The sequence below is a fragment of the Hippopotamus amphibius genome, chromosome 5 (genome assembly GCF_030028045.1).
Source record: "Hippopotamus amphibius kiboko isolate mHipAmp2 chromosome 5, mHipAmp2.hap2, whole genome shotgun sequence".
In the NCBI taxonomy this organism is placed as follows: domain Eukaryota; kingdom Metazoa; phylum Chordata; class Mammalia; order Artiodactyla; family Hippopotamidae; genus Hippopotamus; species Hippopotamus amphibius.
The window spans coordinates 30,524,114-30,544,029 of record NC_080190.1 but is presented as its reverse complement, the minus strand read 5'-3'; the positions used below and the strand labels follow the sequence as shown (position 1 = coordinate 30,544,029).

Genomic DNA, 19,916 nt, shown 5'->3' with positions numbered 1-19,916 from the left:
TCAATCACCAGTTACAGCCTCACAGCAAATATTCCAGGAGGAGGAAAACCTTTCTTCTCTTTGAGAGATCCACTTGGCTTATTTTCTTCTTCTTCTTCCCCCTTTGGAATGGGGGGATAGGAAGGGGTGGGGGTTTCTACTTCAAAAAAAAAAAAAAAAAAAAAAGGATCCATCGAAGCCCCTGCCTTACCTTAAGAAATCGAGCCAGCCATCATGAATGATGGACGGATCCAGCTGCAGAGAGAGGAAGTTCTCATTGACTGTCCTGACTGGGTTCTTGGTGCTCACATCAAGTAGAATCAGGGTCTTTTCCTTCAAACCTGGAGCTCTGTCTACAGGCAAGGGTCTCCTGTCTCCAGCTTGGGAGGAAAGGGAGAGATGGAGCAACAGAGCCAAGAAGAGAGCCACCGGGGCTAGGCACGCGGGGGGGCGGGAGTTGCTGGAGGGCATGGCTTCAGGGAAGGCACACAGCACCCTCATTAAATCCCTCTGATTTAAACCTCTCTTCCTGCAGGGTCTCGCTGGTGACTAATTGTCCTTATCTAAAGTGTGTGTCTGTCTGCCTTTTTTCCCCCTTTTTTCCCTTCCTCCCCCCCCCCCGCTTTTTTTTTTTTTTTTTCTTTTTTTTTTCCTTCAGTGTTTTGGTGCTGGTGGAGCGAACTCACGCCCCTAGCCAGCCTTCTCAGAGACTCGTGCCAAGAGTACTCGTTCACCAGCACCGCCCCTTTAAGAGATTTCGACTGCAGACATTTTTTAACTTTTTAAAGGTAAGGGGGTTGGGGGGGAGGGAGGCGGGAAGTAGGAGGAAGGGGTGGCGTTGTACCCTCCTGATTTAACCCTCTAGGGTCGGGAAATGGAGGGAGGGATAGAAACTGTACAGCTGTAACATTTGGGGTACGGGGCGGGAAGTCTTGTTTTTACTTCCTTCCCGGCAAGGTTCTGGGGAAGGCAGTTGTAGCTGCGACCCCGAGGCGAAAGCCCCTGCACCAGTCCTGGGCGCGCTGGAGTAGGCTCTGCACCAGTCGCGCCCGTTTGTCCTGACAACGTCCGGCATTTCGTCCGCTCCAGGCCCTTCCCTTTGGTTTGAAGCAGCGAGAGCAAGGCTAGTTAACTTGCAGAGACGTCCCGCGGTGACGACTGTGATTCCTGCCAAAGCACACAGGGCAGAGGGAGACTCCATGGACGCAAGTATGGACCTCTGCGACGCGCTGGGCAGCCACACAGAAGCTGCCTCTGACCTCGACAGGGCAAAGAAAGAGTGGCCAGAAGGAATACACAGAGTGACCAACCAGGTCAAGGGGTTTATCCGCCCCTAGGGGCAAAGGGCCCAGGCTGCGCGTGACTCCATTCTGCCTACAGCCGAGGCTAAAGTGTCTTGGGGGATTCAATATACGCTGACTTAGGCCAACTCAAAGTAACCCTGTCTGTGCTTGGCTACTTTGGGCGGCGCTGTGCCTATCTGAGCCACTACTTGGCCACAGTACTACACTGCAGCAGCAGAGCCACCTCTCCGGCTCTTCCTCTAGGTCAACCTTGGGCTTATCCCGCCCGCGGGGAATTGCACCTCTCTGGTGGCGGAGAGGAACAGAGTGACACAGTTAGGTTTTCAAACTCGGCCCAGAGCCAAAGCCAGAAACTGCCCGCAAGTAGTTCCTGGATGCTTGAGAACAGCCACGAGCCCCGCGGTGCACCACCCGCCCTAGCTCAGGGATCCCCGATCCACAGCACCTCTCAAATCGAGCCCTGGGTCCCCAGTAAAAGCGCAGGGAAGAGGCTTGGCCTGGTCTGATGCAGTCACACCGTTGGGCTCCACTTTCGGCTTCTTTCTGGAACAAAATGGGGCTTCTACTTGGCAGATGAAGAGACTACTTTATGCAGTGTGGGTATGCATGAGCCTCCCAGGGCCTCCTGATATCAAACAGGCAAAAACTCTTAGAATGCAGTGCCAAGGTTTTCCCCAAGGGTTCATGAGCCAAGGGCAGTATCACAGCCACGGAAAAACACTGAAATGGCAACCTGCCTCTCCTTCCCTTGCCTCAGATAGGATTAAGAAATCTGAAAAGGACTGGTGTACATGACCTTCAACTGAAGTTCCCTGAGGAGCTTCTACCAAACTAAGCAACCAGGAAATACAGAGCTTAGGTTGGCTTAGACTGGGAAGTGCCATAAAGACCTTCTAAAACAAGGCCAAAGGAGAAAGAAAACCCAAACCATATTATTTAAAGATGAGTTTTAAAGCCAAGATGTTAATAAATTGAACAATTAGATGGGGCCTCTGGCCCTAAGGCCTGCTTCCTTCAATTCCTGAAAATTTCTAACAAAACCTAGATCCTTTAAAATATGTTTTTCTGGGGTGTATGGGATGGTGTGAGTTTCAGTAGAAATTACTGTAATTTTTAAATGTGCACTGAGCACCTCCTAGAGATGGTGACAGCCTGGTGAACAAAGGTTTTTATTTATCTTTATATCACCAGAACCAGGCACTTAGTAGGCACTCAATAAATGCCTGTGAGCTAAATTAATAGTAAATCAAATCATGCTCAACACACTAAAATCATATACTACTCTCAAGAAGAATGTGAAAATAAATACATATTTTTGTCACAGTAAACTTTTAGGTTTCTGTTCAATAATTTGTTTTCCCAGTTATTAGCATTTTCCTGGTCATCTCCTTTAGGAAATACTTATCTTGCAAATTCAGAAGCCATTAGTTCATTGCTTATATTCAAAATTAAAACTAATTGTATATCTTTAACAAGGAGCCTAAACACCCCCTGGATTACAAGTGAATGTACTTTTAGAAGCCACATTAATTGGGACCAGAGAAAGACCACCTGAATGAAATAAAGAAATCACTCACCCACTAGATGTCTATAATTAATGTGCCTTTACAAAATACCTACTCTTGTGACTAAGAATGAACTTAGGTGTAATGAGAATCTGCTTAATTATGAATCTTATCCACAGTTTTTGCTTCTAACCCAACCATTCAGTAATTTTTTGGTGGTCTAATTAGTTACTTTAACCAGTATTTAATGTTTTCACCAGAACCTGTATGTAGTATAAAAATCAAATCCAACAAAACAGTGCTTTTTTCTTAATTCCTGATGAAAACCGTCTCTCTAGTCTGGCCACTGAAATTCTATAGTCATGTCCAGCCGCAGGACATTGAGGCAAGTAAAGTGATTCAATAACATTTAAGGAGTTCCAGATAGCCCTGGTTGACTCTGAGATGACCTGATTGTTTCGTCCTTTGGTCTAGTTTGGGTATAGCTCCCCACAGGTCTACTCTTCCCAAATAGGACCTCCCTCCCCATATCATGGTTTTTTTTGTCTTACCTCTCATCTAACCCTAAATTATATTCTGTAAGTAGCTCATTATTAATGTGTATATTAGATTGATGTTTCTATCCTATCGTCAGTGTGCCACATGACAACAATCTGTATCTCTGTTCTGCCTTAGATTGTAATTTCCTAGGGGACAAGAACTGGGCCTCTGTATACAATATGAATTATTGGGAACTAGATGCACTGAAGTCTCTCCTTGGAAATGCTCTGCCTGGTGTTACTAAATGGTCCTTATAGATAAATTATTTTAATATCTAGGAGTCTGAGTTCCCAGATTTGTGAGAAATCTTGAAGACTAACTGGTCCAGTGATTTCTAGACAATAGGATTTCAAAATAAATATTACTGTAGAAGAACTGGCATATATTTGCCAGATTTTTATTTTGTCTAGTAAGGATCTTAAATCTATCAACTACTTATTACTATTTTTTCCCAGAAGAAAAGAACGTTTTAACAGCCAGAAAAAAAAGCTGAAATGATACGTCAAAATAAAGAGCAAGTGTGTAAACTAAATAAATTTAGCTTCATGAAAAATCACTATAATGTTTTATCATTTCATCTCAGAGCAGTGGAAATATGCCAGTGACCAACATGGATACTAATATATCCCGTGTTTATGGCCAGATTCTACTTTGTAGCATACAGTGTGCATACTTTTTGATGACTACAATAGTTTCCTTCCACTTTCCTATGCTTTTTTCTCATTTTTAGCCTGTCACAAACTCATTGACTCCCTTTCCTTCTATTAAACATTCAAAGCCATGATTATTTGTATGCCCACTTTCCCCTTCTGAGAGAACTATACCTAAATGTCTAATAGCTAGAAAAAAAATTCTTTCTACCATAACTGGGACTGGGAAGCATGAAGCTATAGCAGCCAGTCCACTGTCATTGCTGCCTGTGTATTTGACCATGATGACTACAATTTATTGAGATCTTACGGTCCAGGCATGGTGCTCAGGACCATTATATTACTGATCTTGAATAACTCTGAGAGGTAGATATAATTCATTATTACACCTAGTTTACATATGAGAAAATGGAGACTCAGACTTAAGCAACTTTCTCATGGTACACAGCTAATAAATGGCAGCAAGGATTGAAATCCAGGGCTGCCTGACTCCAAAGCCTATGTCTGTGCTGACCACCACACAGGCTAAAATATTGCATTCCCCTAAGAACTTGTCAACTTGTCCCAACTTTTCACATGAAAAATCTTGGAAGAGGAGTTGGAAGATCTGAGTTTAAGTCCTATCTTTGCAGATTCTAGCTTTTTTACCTTAGGTAATTTTTTTAACTGTTCTAAGTCATAGCTGCGTACTCAGTAAAATTGATATCTTAGAGTAAGAATCGAATAAGTTTATGTATAAAGTGCTTTATAAATCCTAAAATATTACACAGTTGTGCTATTTGTTTCTTGTTATTTCTTATTCCTTCTCCCACACTTGCCACAAATATATTCCTTTAATTGACAACTGGAGCAAGAATTAAGCTATATATAAATAACTTAGTGATAAACTTGAAACAAAAGGTCAACTCCACCTAATATGTCAATAAATGTAGTAAGAAAATGAGTATGTACCACATATTTTAACCCTCTTCTGCCTGTGATTAACATCTGATAAAGGAAGGAAAGTTAATAAGTAGGTTTTATATGCCTCCTTCAACTTTCCATAGGGACAGGGGAGACAGGAGTAGAAAAAGGACAGTGCTGGGAGTAACAAAGACTGTGTTCTCTGTCCTGCTTAGAGGAGCAAGGGATAACAACACTTTCTCCATTTGGAAAGTTGAAGGGGAAAAAAATTTATAACTCTATGACTGTTCTATCTCATTATATAAGAAACTCTAGCTGGGTGCTTTTTGTTCCCATTGTTACCATTAAGCAGTAAACTTATGTGGGGAAGATAATAACCATAATAGATATAGTTGACTCATTAATGAGTTCAGTTTGAAATCCCTTAACGTTTTTGGAGGTAGGGATGACAGATATATGAGGAACTGCTACAGGTAAAAAATCAAGTAACAGAAAAATATGTTAAAAGTATTCATTTCCTTAGTCACACTCATTGCAGACTTGTCCTGTCTGCCTTTTGTACATTCAGGTAAGTCCCAAAATGCATCATGTGGCACTGGAAATTGTATGGGCTCTACAGTTCCAATGACTTTGACTAAAACCCAATTCACAATTTACTGTCTGCTCATGTGAACCTTTGGTGAATAAGTCATTTATTCTTGCTGAGTCCTTACTTCCCCATCTATAAAATATGCATAAGTATACTCCCCTCCATGTGTGTTATGAGAATTAAATGAGGTATTAGTTCCTCGCACACAGTTACCACTCAACTATCAATGTCACTGACTGGGTTTCATGGTGGAAATAAATATAATTGGCATTGATAAGGTAGAAAGAAATTTATATACCCACACCTGAAATTTAAGGTTTCAAAATAGTATAATAATAACTTATTTAATACTATCCATTTTATGCTCACAGCATAGGTAGGACAAGCTGTGTCCTCATAATTCACGTAAGGAAATCGAGTCAAAACATTCAAAATGACATTTCTTGAAGAATCTGAGACTAAAGCCCAGCTCTACTGACTGAAAACTAGATTACACTTTTGGTATGTTTGTTATTGAAAATACCTGAGAACTTTTACACATGATGTCCCAGGACAAAAATTCAAATTGCCTTTCACGTGTTTTATAGCTTCATTAATTATAAGTTGTTTATACATACCGTCAAATAACAAGTTGTTTATAGTTTCCACTATACCACCTTCCTAGTAAGACAATTCTAAGAATTAATGCTAAAGATAATTTCTAAGAAAGTGAAATATATAAATCATACATATTTATCTCAATATACCTCCTATTTTAGTCTCAACATTGACAAGTTGAGCTTGTAATAAAATATTTGCACATAAGTGAATAGCTATGATTATATTTTCCTTGTTCCCGAGGCTAATGGCACACTTTGACCTTTTTAAATACCCTAATATACTTAGATCATAATAACAGGAGTTAAACAAATATTGACAATAGAAAGCCTACCACAGGTTCAGTTCACTCCTCAATAATCAAAATCAGCTGATACACTCTATCTATACACGCTTATTTAACTGAGTATTTTGCCTCTGCCTGAACTAACATCTAGATCCCTAATTCTTTGGAGTAGTTTTGTCACCACATAAGCAGATGCAAGTCCTTCCTCATTCAATGCCAGTTATACTAAAGCTTACCCGCCTTAACACTCAACAGATTTCCCAATTCTTCTACTCCTTTTGGTCACCCAGAGACTCTGACATACCATGACTTTTAGAAAGTTTAGAAATGTTTCATTTCCATCAGACACTTAAATTTTAACTTTCTCTTTTGATCTTCTAAAGCCTAGCCATCATAATACTGTGTTTAAAAACTTAAAAATGCTTTCCCTTTCAGGAAGACATAAAAATCAATTTGAGAGTTTAGGTCAGTGATTCTCAGCCTCAGCTGCACATTAAAATCACCTGAGAAGATTTTTTAAAATAATCATGCCTGGGCCCACCCCCCAGATATTCTGGTAATTGATTTGGAGTGGGGCCTCAGCATATTATGGATCCCTTGCTATACAACTTTATTTGGTTTCTAGTTTCAGGGGTCAAATTTAGATGACAAGGGATACCACATTATTTGAATTTATTTGATTTCTAGGTTTCAGATAGTGAGGAGCAAGAATTCAAATACTAAGGGATAGATAACTCAAAACAATTTTTTCAATCTATCCTGTTCTAAGTTTGGACAATGAAAGTTCAGATACTGAGGGACCATCCTAAAAGGGCGAAAATTATGCAAGTAAATACCATATATCTTAGTAACTTTAGTGGATTCTCAACTGATTATTCCTTCATTGGAGAAATGTTTTCACTTTACACCATCTGATTGGGAAAATGTAAATATTGGATAACTAACTGTGGATGTAGGGAGATGGGAAACTTCTTGCATGCTGATAGGAGTGTAAACTGGTTGAGCCATTCTGGAGAATGATCTAGAAATATTTAGTGAAATTACATATGTGTATTCCCTACAACCTAGCAATCCCACTCTAGGCATAAATTCCCAGACAACTCACAAAAGGCTCATAAAAGGACTTGAATGAGGATGGTCAGTAAAACACTGATTTTAACACCAAGGAATTACAGGCACCTAGATGTCCAGCACAAGGGAAATGGAACAGGTAAAATGAGGAAGGCAGCAGTTAGAAGCGACAAACAATATACATACAGCAACATGGATGGGCTTTAAACAGAATGATATATGAGAAACAAACAGAAAAAAACCAGAAGGATAGCTATAGCTTTATAACATTAGTGCAAATTAAACACACACACACGAAACAACATATTGTACAAGGATACAAAAACATCAAAGGACATACATCAAACACATTAGAGTTGATGCCTATAAGGTAATCACTGAAAGAGGAAAATTAAACAAAAGGCTTTGCATGGACCAATGTTCATAAACATTCTCCTGCATTCAAGGCAATACTTAACCTATTTTCCAGAGAGTTAAAGGGAGAAATATTTATTGAGTTCTGACTATAGGCTAGGTAGTATTCTCTGCCTCCCCACCTTGGGATCCAAAGAATATCTCTGCCCTTGGAAGCCTCATAGGCCAGCTGGAAAAATGAATAAGTTAACAAAAATCCATTTGATAAGTGCTACAAATAGAGTTTGGTGGAAAGTGCTGTGGAGTACTGTAAGAGATTATGACAACATTAATTTGTGTTTATAAAGGAGTCTATTACTTAATGTATATGTAATTTTCCATCATAATGATGACTGAAATATACTTTGAGTTGGGTTTTGGTTTCCTTTTTTAGGTTTTGCTTTGGTTTGGTTTTGGAGGGGGGTTATTGGTTTTTGTGTTGAGTTTTTTTGTTGTTATTGTTTTGGGGTTTTTTTCCTCTTTCTTAGTTATCTGTTCCTAGTTTTGTGTAGTTTCTACTTTAGGAATAGCTAAGGCTTGCCTGCTGTAGAAATGTTGGAGTGCCATCTGCTGGTGGAAATGTTTTATATTCCCCCCTCTATCTTACAATCCACTTTAAAAAACAAAAATGTCACTCATATTATATGATATCTGGGCTTGAAGGAATCTTAGAGATCATCTATTTCATGCCCTTGGTTTAGAGATTAGGAAATATCTCCTTACAAGATTTGATCTCATTTAAGGTAAATGTGTGTGCACATTTTCACATACCCCTTTCATCACCTCTATGAGCTTCAGAGAACTTTGCAAAGACTCACAAAGCTAAACTATCTTAATTTTCCCAGAGAGATATACATATAAACTCCTTTAGAGGGGTCCATAAGACATGTTTAAACATTTATATAAAGCTCATTTCCCAGGAAAACACTCTTAGGAAGGCAGCTTACTGCAGTGCCAAACAAATGAGCTTCAAGCTCAGACTTACATTCATCTCAGCTTTACTATTTACTAAGACGCCTTAAGGAAGTTATTTAACTTCCCTGAATCTCAATTTCTTTATATGTGAAATAAAAACAGTAACCTAATTTACAGGGATATTGTAGTAATTTGTGCAGTACATGTAAAACTAAAATGCTTAGCTATGTCAGAAAAATATTTAACACCTAAACTAAACCCCTAATACTAATTTAAATGTGCTTCTTAATCCATCCTTAATGAAGCTAAACACTGTAAAAGGATCTTCCTCTCATTTATATTTTATATTTATATTTAATATAAATAATCTGCTGCCTCTAAAATATTTCATACAATTTATTCCCATAAAAATGTAAATGGAGGACTTCCTAGGTGGTGCAGTGGGTAAGAGAGCACCTGCCAATGCAGGGGACACGGGTTCAAGCCCTGCCCCAGGAGGATACCACATGCCGTGGAGCAACTGGGCCCGTGTGCCATAACTATTGAGCCTGCGCTCTAGAGCCCGTGAGCCACAGCTGTTGAGCCCATGTGCCACAACTGCTGAAGTCTACGTGCCTAGAGCCCATGCTCTGCAACAAAAAAGGCCACCGCAATGAGAAGCCCACGCACCACAATGAAGAGTAGCCCCCGCTTGCCACAACTAGAGAAGGCCCGTGTGCAGCAACGAAGACCCAACACAGCCAATAAAATTAATTAATTAATTATTTCTAAAAATGTAAATGGAAGGCAAAGTGTGTTTTAATAGCTCAATGAATATCTGGGCAGATCATACTTCTGTTTGAAGGCCTTGCTATTCATAGTGTGGTCCACAGATCCAGCAGCATAAGCATAAACTGGGAGCAGTTAGAAATGTTGAATTTCAGGCTCCATCCAGACCTACCAAACTAGAATCTACATTTCAACAGGTTCCCCAAGTGATTAAAATTCATATTTAAATTCTGAGAAGCATTACTTTACAGCACAACAAATAGAACCTGAGCTCCATTATTTTAGGAGAGGTTGCCAGAACTAGCTTTGCTCTGTTCCTCTTAGCTAAATTTATCTATGTTTTAAAGTTTAAGTACTGAAACTTCTTCAGTTTTTTTAAATTTTAGTGAAACATCTTTGCATAACACAGAGCACTTAATGCGGCCTATGGAAAGAAGGGAGAAAGGAAAATATAATACTACTATCATTAATCAAATGATGTCCCAAAGCCAAAGAACACAGAAATTGACTGAGTAAACACTATAAGCAATACCAAGTCATAGGGTTTCTGTTACTGATGGTGAATAAGCAATTGTCAAGTATGGAATAGATCAGTCAGAAACATCATGAAAATTATCCATACAGGTATGTCTATGCATCTTTGTGAGACTAATGATAGATGAAGCAGCAATTTCAAACCTAGCAACAGCCAGCACCAGCTTCAGAAAAACTCCCAGTTGCTGAGAAGTCTGAATGTCCAGGTGGTAAAAAAGCATGAGTTTCATGAAGACAAGATTGGGCATGGCTCAAGTGAGCTTTAACCAGATTATCAAAAAAACAAGTAATATGTTATTCATATTCTATGAAGACAAAAAAAAGTTACCAAATATTGGGTTGGCCAAAAAGTTCCTTTGGTTTTTAAATTAAAAATAAAAGACACATTTTTTTCATTTTCACCAAGGACTTTATTGAACAACATATTCACTGTTTTGTCCCACTACCTTCTGCCATTTTTCAGGCAACATTATAATTCCATCCTCCCAAAACTTATCTTTTTGAGCGAAGAACTGTTCCAGGTGCCTTTTACAGTCTTCCAGGGAACTGAATTTTTTTCCATTAAGAGAATTTTGTAAAGACAGAAATAAATGAAAATCCAAAGGTGCAATGTCTGATGAATACACTGGCGAATGAATCAGAACTTCCCAACCAAGGGCTTCCCTGGTGACATAGTGGTTAAGAATCCGCCTGCCAATGCAGGGGACACAGGTTTGATCCCAGGGCCAGGAAGATCCCACATGCCGCGGAGCAGCTAAGCCCGTGCGCCACAACTACTGAGCCTGCACTCTAGAGTCTACGAGCCACTACTGAGCCCGCGCACCACAACTACTGAAGCCTGCGCACCTAGAACCCATGCTCCACAACAAGAGAAGCCACCGCAATGAGAAACCTGTGCACTGCAACGAAGAGTAGTCCCCCTGCTCGCCACAACTAGAGGGAGCCCACGCACAGCAATGAAGACCCAACGCAGCCAAAAATAAATAAATAATAAGATAAATCTTTAAAAAAAAAAGAACTTCCCAACTAAGCTATAACAGTTTTTGCCTGGTTATCAAAGAAACATGCAGTCATGCATTATCCTGATAGAAGATTATGCATTTTCTGTTGACTAATTCCAGACACTTTTCAGTCGACTGCTGCTTTCAGTTGGTCTAACTGGGAGCAGTACTTGTTGCAATTAATTGTTTGGTTTTCTGGAAGGAGCTCATAATAGAGGACTCCCTTCCAATCCCACCACATACACAACATCACCTTCTTTGGATGAAGACTGGCCTTTGGTGTGGTCGGTGGTGGTTCATTTTGCTTGCCCCACAATTCCACATTATTGTACAGTATCCACTTTTCATCGCCCGTCAAAATTTGTTTTAAAAACAGAATGCTTTCCTTATGTTTACGTAGAGAACTGCATACAGAAATACAGTCAAGAAGGTTTTTTTGCTTAACTTATGTGTTAAACCCAAACATCAAAGTGATTATCGTAACCAAGCTGATGCAAATGATTTTCTTTTTTTTTGTCTTTGTTGCTGTGCATAGGCTTTCTCTAGTTGCAGCAAGCGGAGGCTACTCTTCGGTGTGGTACGCGGGCTTCTCATTGTGGTGGCTTCTCTTCTTGCAGAGCACAGGCTACAGGTACTCGGGCTTCAATAGTTGTGGCTTGCAGGCTCTAGAGCACAGGCTTAGTAATTGTGGTGCACAGGCTTAGTTGCTCCGCGACCTGTGGGATCTTCCCAGACCAAGGATCGAACCTGTATCCCCTGCATTGGCAGGCAGATTCACAACCACTGAGCCACGAGCGAAATCCCAGGTACAGATGATTTTTAACACTTGATTTGGATATTTTGAGTATGTCAGCTGTCTCCCACATGGTATAACATTGATTGTTCTCACTTAATGTCTTGATTTGATCGCTGTCATCTTCACCTGGTCTGCCTGACTGTGCAGCACTGGTCAATGAGAAATCTCCAGCACAAAACTTTGCAAACTACTTTTGACATGTTCGATCACTCACAGCACCTTCTCCATACACTGCACAAATCTTATTTTTGTTTGTTTCAGTTGTGTTTTTACCTTTCTTGAAATAACACAGCATAATATGCAAAAAATGTTGCTTTTTTCTTCCACCTTCAATATTAAAATGGCTACTCAAAAATTCAATTTTGATAAGGTTTTTTTAAATGCACATTGATATGACAGCTGTCACAATACAATCTAACAAAACTGTTTCAAATGAAGTTAAAGATAAATAAGCACTACTACAGCCATCTTACAGAAAAAAATAAATGAAATTTTGGTCAACCCAACATTTACCTAGTACCCACTGTGTACAAGCCATGACGGAATCAAAACAAAGTCATACAATTATAGAGAAAGAGTAAGCATACACTACCATGTAGGCAGACAAAGAGGCAAAAACTGTTTACCAGTGGAAGACTCAATATGAAAATACAGTTGAAAACTGAAAGCATTTCCTTTAAGATCAGGAACAAAACAAGGATGTCCACTCTCGCTACTATTATTCAACATAGTTTTGGAATTCCTAGCCATGGCAATCAGAGAATCAAAAGAAATAAAAGGAATACAAATTGGAAAAGAAGAAATAAAACTGTCATTGTTTGCAGATGACATAATGCTATCTATAGAAAATCCTAAAGATGGTACCAGAAAAACTACTAGAGCTCATCAATTAATTTGGTAAATTTGAAGGATACAAAATTAATACACAGAAATCTCTTGCATTCCTATACACTAACAATGAAAGATCAGAAAGAGAAATCAAGGAAACAATCCCATTCACCACTGCATCAAAAAGAATAAAATATCTAGGAATAAACCGACCTAAGGAGGCAAAAGACAGGTACTCAAAAAACTTTGAGATGTGGATGAAAGAATAAAAGATGACACAAACAGATGGAGAGATATACCATGTTTTTGGATTGGAAGAATCAATATTGTGAAAATGACTATACTGCCCAAAGCAATCTACAGATTCAATGCAATCCCTATCAAATTAACCAATGGCATTTTTCACAGAATTAGAACAAAAAAATTTTATAATTTATATGGAAACACAAAAGACCTTGAATAGCCAAAGCAATCTTGAGGCAAAAAAAAGGAGCTGGAGGAATTAGGCTCCCTAACTTCAGACTATACTACAAAGCTACAGTAATCAAAATAGTATGGTAATGGGGACTTCCCTGGCAGTCTAGTGGTTAAGACACTGTGTTTCCACTGCAGGGGAGGCAGGTTTAATCCCTGGTCAGGGAACTAAGATCCCACATGCTGTGCAGTGTCACCAAAAATAAATAAATAAATAAAATTTTAAAACTTACTAAAGTTTAAAAATTATTTAAAAAATAAAAAATAAAAACCCAGCATAGTGCTGGCCCAAAAACAGAAATATAGACCAGTGGAACAGAACAGAAAGCCCAGAGATAAATCCATACACCTATGGTCACCTAATCTAGATAGAGGAGGCAAGATAAAGGAGGCAAGAATATACAATGGAGAAAAGACAGTCTCTTTAACAAGTGGTGCTGGGAAAACTAGACAACTACATGTAAACGAATGAAATTAGAACACTCCCTCCTAAACCATACACAAAAATAAACTCAAAATGGAATAAAGACCTAAATGTAAGGTGAGATACCATAAAACTCTCAGAGGAAAACAAAAGCAGAACACTTTCTGATATAAATTGCAGCAAGATTTTTCAGTCCACCTCCTAAAGTAATGAAAATAAAAACAAAAATAAATAAATGGGTTAAACTTAAAAGCTTTTGCACAGCAAAGGAAACCATAAACAAGACGAAAAGAAGGGGCACCCTGGTGGTGCAGTGTTTGGGAGTCTGCCTGCCAAAGCAGGTCAGGTTCGAGCCCTGGTCCAGGAGGATCCCACATGCCTCAGAGCATCTGGGCCCATGTGCCACAACTACTGAGCCCACGTGCTGCAACTACTGAGGCCCATGTGCCTAGAGCCTGTGTTCCACAACAAGAGAAGCCACCGCAATGAGAAGCCTATGCACCACAACAAAGAGTAGCCTCTGCTCTCCTCAACTAGAGAAAGCCAATACACAGCAACGAAGACCCAACACAGCTAAAATAAATAAATAAATAAATAAATATAAAATAAATATTTTTAAAAAGACAAAAAGACAATCCTCATAATGGGAGAAAATATTTGCAAACTAAGCAACCAACAAGGAATTAATCTCCAAAATATATAAACAGCTCATGCAGCTCAATATCAAAAAAACAAACAATCCAATCAAAAAAGGGGCAGAAAATCTAAATAGACATTTCTCCAAAGAAGACATACAAATGACTAACAACCACATAAAAATATGCTCAACATCACTAATTATTAGAGAAATGCAAATCAAACCTACAATGAGGTATCACCTCCAGCAGTCAAAATGGCCATTATCAAAAAATCTACAAACAATAAATGCTGGAGAGGATGTGGAGAAAAGGGAACCCTCCTGCACTGTTGATGGGAATGTAAGTTGGTACAGCCACTATGGAAAAGTTTGGAGGTTCCTTAAAAAACTAAAAATGGAACTACCATATGACCCAGTAATCCCACTACTGGACATATACCCAGAGAAAACTATAATCCAAAAAGAATCATGTACCATAATGTTCATTGCAGCACTGTTTACAATAGCCAGGAAGTGGAGGCAACCTAAATGCCCATGAACAGATGAATGGATAAAGAAGACATGGCACATATATACAATGCAATATTACTCAGCCATAAAAAAGAATGAAATTGAGTTCTTTGTAATGAGGTGGATAGACTTAGAGTCTGTCATACAAAGCGAAGTAAGTCAGAAAGAGAAAAACAAACACCATATGCTAACTCATATATATGGAATCTAAAAAAAAAAAAAAGGTACTGATGAACCCAGTGACAGGGCAAGAATAAAGATGCAGATGTAGAGAATGGACTTGAGGACACAGGGTTGGGGGGGTGGAGGGTAATGGGGAAGCTGGAACGAAGTGAGAAAGTGGCTTTGACATATATACACTACCAAATGTAAAACAGATAGCTCGTGGGAAGTTACTGCATAACATAAGGAGACAAACTTGATGATGGGAGATGACTTAGAGGGCCAGGATAGGGAGGGTGGGAGGGAGTTGCGGGACGGTGGGGATATGTGTATAAATACAGCTGATTCATTTTGGTGTACCTCAAAAATTGGCACAGCAGTGTAAAGCAATTATATTCCAATAAAGAGCTTAAACTAAAAACAAATGACACCACAGAAATACGAAGGATCATAAAAGATTACTATGAACAACTTTACATCAATAAAATGGACAACCTAGAAGAAATGTATAAATTCCTAGAAATACATCATCTATTTACAGATTCTATTTCACGTCTAGTGATCAGTCTGCTCAAATTATCTATTTCTTCTTGATTCAATTTTGGTGGGCTGTATGTTTCTAGAAAGTTGTCCATTTCTTCTGGGTTGTCAAATTTGTTGCCATATAATTGTTTATATTACTCTCTTATGGTTTATTTTTTATTTCTGCAGTACCAGTTCCTTTTTCATTCTTATTTTGTTTATTTGGGTTCTCTCTCTTTCTCCTTGGTAAGCCTGGTCAACAGCTGTCAATTTTGTTTACCCTTTCAAAGAACCAGCTCTTGGCTTTATTGACTTTTTTCTGTTGTTTTTTCAATCTCTTTTATTTATTTCCTCTCTGATCTTCATTATTTCCTCCCTTCTGCTGACTTTAGGTTCTGTTTGTTCTTCTTTTTCAAATTCTTCTAAGTGGTAAGTTAGGTTGTTTATTTGAGATTTTTCTTGTTTTTTGAGGAAGGCCTGCATTGCTAGGAACTTCTAAGAACTGCTTTTGCTGCACCCCATAGATTTTGTATGGTTATGTTCTCATTGTCATTTGTCTCAAGATAGCTTTTAATTTCCTTTTTGATTCCCTCACTGACCTATTGGTTTTTTAGTAGCATGTTTTGCAGGATTTTTTTTGATAGTTAAATCTTTATTTCTTTCAAAACAGTACTTCACATTCCAGAGAAACAAAAATCACTTCTTCAAAATAGGAAAATGCATTCTAAATAACATATATATATCACCAAACTATTAACAAGCCTAATTTGAAAAGTGGAAGTAGGTGGATAACTGATGATTAGTACCCTCACCCGCAAAGCATTACAAGAAAACCTAAAGCATATGCCCATTGCCAGACTCCAAATAAAAGACACATAATGAGTGTGTTATAACTGCCCATTTTATCTCCATTGATGTTCTCAGTTTTTCTGTTTTTTGTTTTTCTTTTTGTTTTTCCTGATTGGTGAATATTATCTATGCCTTTCCTGGTCTAAAATCAATATGAGCTGTACAATGTTTGTATCAGAAAAGCAAGTACTGGATACTGGGTACAGAGTGATAAATGCAAGAAAAAAATAACTTTAAGAACAGAAAGTTATTATCTCCTGATTTAAAGGAGGTAATTTGCTTGTAGATATTTGAATTCTTTTAATGGTTTTTATTACAGTTTGTTGAATATTTCACTCAGGAATTTGAAATGTTAATTAGGAATGCTGTTTTTTCATCTCATCCATCAGAGCACTCACTCAGGAGTTTGTTTTTGCTAGTTGGTACAATAGCTTACTGTCAGTTATATTAAGTAAATATTCCTTAAAACCAGATGAAGCTTTCCACAAATAATTCAACTCATCAAGTAGCCACTGAATGCCCACTTTGTGTGGTTGTTGTTGACTTGATGTCTCCGGGTTTCTGCTCTATCTACCACTTTTTTCTCAGGTAATTTCCTTTTCTTCCACCTTTCCTTTTTAGATTATATGCTCCATGCTGGGGAGCAGGTTGTGACTTGTTTTGCCAGTGGACACCTGCACTCATGAATGCCCTATACACAAGTGGCATTCAGTGTGGAGTGGCAGCAAGCTAGAAGTCCAATTCCCCTCCATATAGATCATTTGATGTATATCATGTCTCATGTCTTCTTTTTTTTATTATTTTTTACTAAATTTTTTTGGAGTATAGTTGCTTTACAATGTTATGTTAGTTTCTGCTGTGCAGCAAAGTGAATCAGTTATGCATATATATATACACATATGTATATATATGTGTGTATGTGTGTGTGTGTGTGTGTGTGTGTGTCATCTCCACTCTTTTTTAGATTTCCTTCCCATTTAGGTCACCACAGAGCACTGAGTAGAGTTCCCTGTGCTATACAATAGGTTCTCATTAGTTATCTATTTTATACATAGTAGTATATATATGTCAGTCTCAGTCTCCTAATTCATCCCACCCCCACCTTTGGTAACTGTTTGTTCTCTACATCTGTGACTATTTCTGCTTTGCAAATAAGTTCACCTGTACCATTTTTCTATATTTCACATATAAGTGATATTATATGACATTTGTTTTTCTCTTTCTGACCTACTTCATTCTGTATGACAATCTCTGGGCCCATCCATGTCTTTGCAAATGGCACTCTTTCATTCCTTTTTATGGCTGAGTAATATTCCATCGTATATTTGCACCACATCTTCTTTATCCATTCCTCTGCTGATGAACATTTAAGTTGCTTCCATGTCCTGGCTATTGTAAATAGTGCTGCAATGAACATTAGGGTACCTGTATCTTTTTGAATTATGGTTTTTTCAGGGTATATGCCTAGTAGTGGGATTGTTGGGTAACATAGTAGTTCTATTTTTAGTTTTTTAAGAAACCTCCGTACTGTTCTCCATAGTGAGTAGTAGCACATTTTGTTTAATCTCCATGTAATCATTTTTTCTCGTTTCTTTTCTGGTGGTTGATTCTCATTTCAAGCTATTGTGGTCAGAGAAGATGCCTGAAATAATTTCTATATTCTTAAATTTGTCAAGGTTTGTTTTGTGCCCTAGTATGTGGTCAATTGTAGAAAATGTTCCACGTGCACTTGAAGAGAATGTGTATCCTGAGTTTTCTTGGATGTAATGTCCTGACGATATCAATTAAGTCTGAGTGTTCTATTGTATCATTTAGGATCTCTGTTGCTTTACTGATTTTCCTGGTCTGGAAAATCTGTCTATTAATGTGAGTGGGGTGTTAAAGTCTCCTACTATTATTGTATTCCCATCAATTTCTCCCTTTATGTCTCTTAGTATTTGTTTTATGTACTTAAGTGCTCCTATATTAGGTGCATGTATGTTGACAAGTGTAAAATCCTCCTCTTGTATCAATCCTTTCATCATTATATAGTTTCATCATCTATATTTCTTTATGGCCTTTGTTTTAATGTCTATTTTGTCCACTATAAGTATTGCAACCCCTGCTTTCCTGTCATTTCCATTTGCATGAAATATCTTTTTCCATCCCCTCACTTTCAATCTATGTGTGTCCTGTGCTCTAAACTGGGTCTCTTACCAGCAGCATATGATAGGCTCTTGTTTTTTATCCAGTCTGCCACTCTATGTCTTCTGATTGGAGCAATTAGTACTTTGACATTTAAGGTAATTTTTGATAAATATGTATTTATTGCCATTTTAAACCTTGTTTTCCAGTTGATTCTATGTTTCTTCTTTGTTCCTTTCTTTTACTTTTTTTCTTTTTGTGGCTTGATGATTTCCTTTTATGTTATGCTTGTGTTCTTTTTTGTTTTTCTAAGTCTATTATATGTTTTTGATTTATGGTTACCCTGTTTTTCAAGTATGTTAACCCCTTTCTATATCTGCTTGCTTTAGACTGATAGTCATATAGGCTCGAACATATTCTTATTTTAAAAAATTTACATTTTCTTCTTCTCCTTCCCCACATTTTATGATTTTGATGTCCTCTTTAAATGTTCATGTTTATCCTTTTGCTGTTCCTTGTGTTTATCATCACTTTCACAATTACATTTTTTTTTCTTTTCACTCTGTATACTGGCTTATTTAAGTGATTTACTTTCCAATTGTGATTTTCCTCTTTACTGTATCTTCTTCTTCTTTTCTATTTAGAGAAGATCTTTCAATATTTCTTTTAGGATAGGTTTACTATTCCTGTATTCTTTTAGTTTTTGCTTGTCTGAGAAATTCTGTATCTCTTCTTTTATTCTAAATGATAATCTTGCTTGGTAGAGTATTCTAGGTCACAGATTTTTCCCTTTCGAGACTTTGAATACATTTTGCCACTCCCTTCTGGTCTGCAACATTTCTGTAGAAAAATCAGCTGACAGCCTTATAAGGGGGCTTGTCTTGTAATTAACTCTTTGTTTTTCTCTTGCTGCCTTTAGAATCCTCTCTTTACCTTTTGCCATCTTGATTATGTCTTGGTGTAGGTTTGTTTGGGTTCATCTAGTTTGGGATCCTCTGTGCTTCCTGTATCTGGATATGTTTCCTTCTTTGGGTTTGGAAAGTTTTTAGCCATAATTTCTTTAAATATATTTTCAATCCCCCTTTTTTTTTCTTCTCCTCCTGGAATCCCTATTATGCACAGATTGGCATGATTTATAGTATTCCATAGGTCTCTTACATTGCTTTCATTTTTTTTCATTTGGTTTTTGTTCTGATGTGCTGATTGGGTGATTTCCATTATTCTATCTTCCAGATCACTTATTCATTCTTCTGCATTATTCATTCTGCTATTCATTGTCTTTAGGTCAGCTTTCATCTCAGCAAATGAATTTTTCGATTTTTCTTGGCCCCTCCTTATAGTTTCTAGTTCCTTTTTACAGTAATCTGCATTTCTGTCAATAGCCTTTCTTAATTCCTTCAGTATTTTCATTACCTCTTTTATGAACTTGGTGTCTATTGGACTGAAGAGGTCTGTTTCACTGTTTGTTCCTTCAGAGAAGTTCTCTTGGTCTTTTAAGTGGGAGTGATTTCTCTGCTTCCTTATTTTACTTATATTTCTCTTATTCTATGAGTTT

General features: G+C 37.9%; 1 protein-coding gene across 3 annotated transcripts in view; it reads right to left on the bottom strand.

Annotated features, from left to right (window-relative positions):
- HPSE2 (heparanase 2 (inactive)) overlaps positions 1-480 on the bottom strand; it is a 748,913-nt gene extending 748,433 nt beyond the window's left edge. For all 3 annotated transcript variants that reach the window (XM_057737262.1, XM_057737263.1, XM_057737264.1), the window contains exon 1: positions 191-480. In XM_057737262.1, the coding sequence (XP_057593245.1) occupies positions 191-480 (290 nt within the window). The remainder of the gene's footprint in view (positions 1-190) is intronic.
- Between the last annotated feature and the right edge of the window lie 19,436 nt (positions 481-19,916).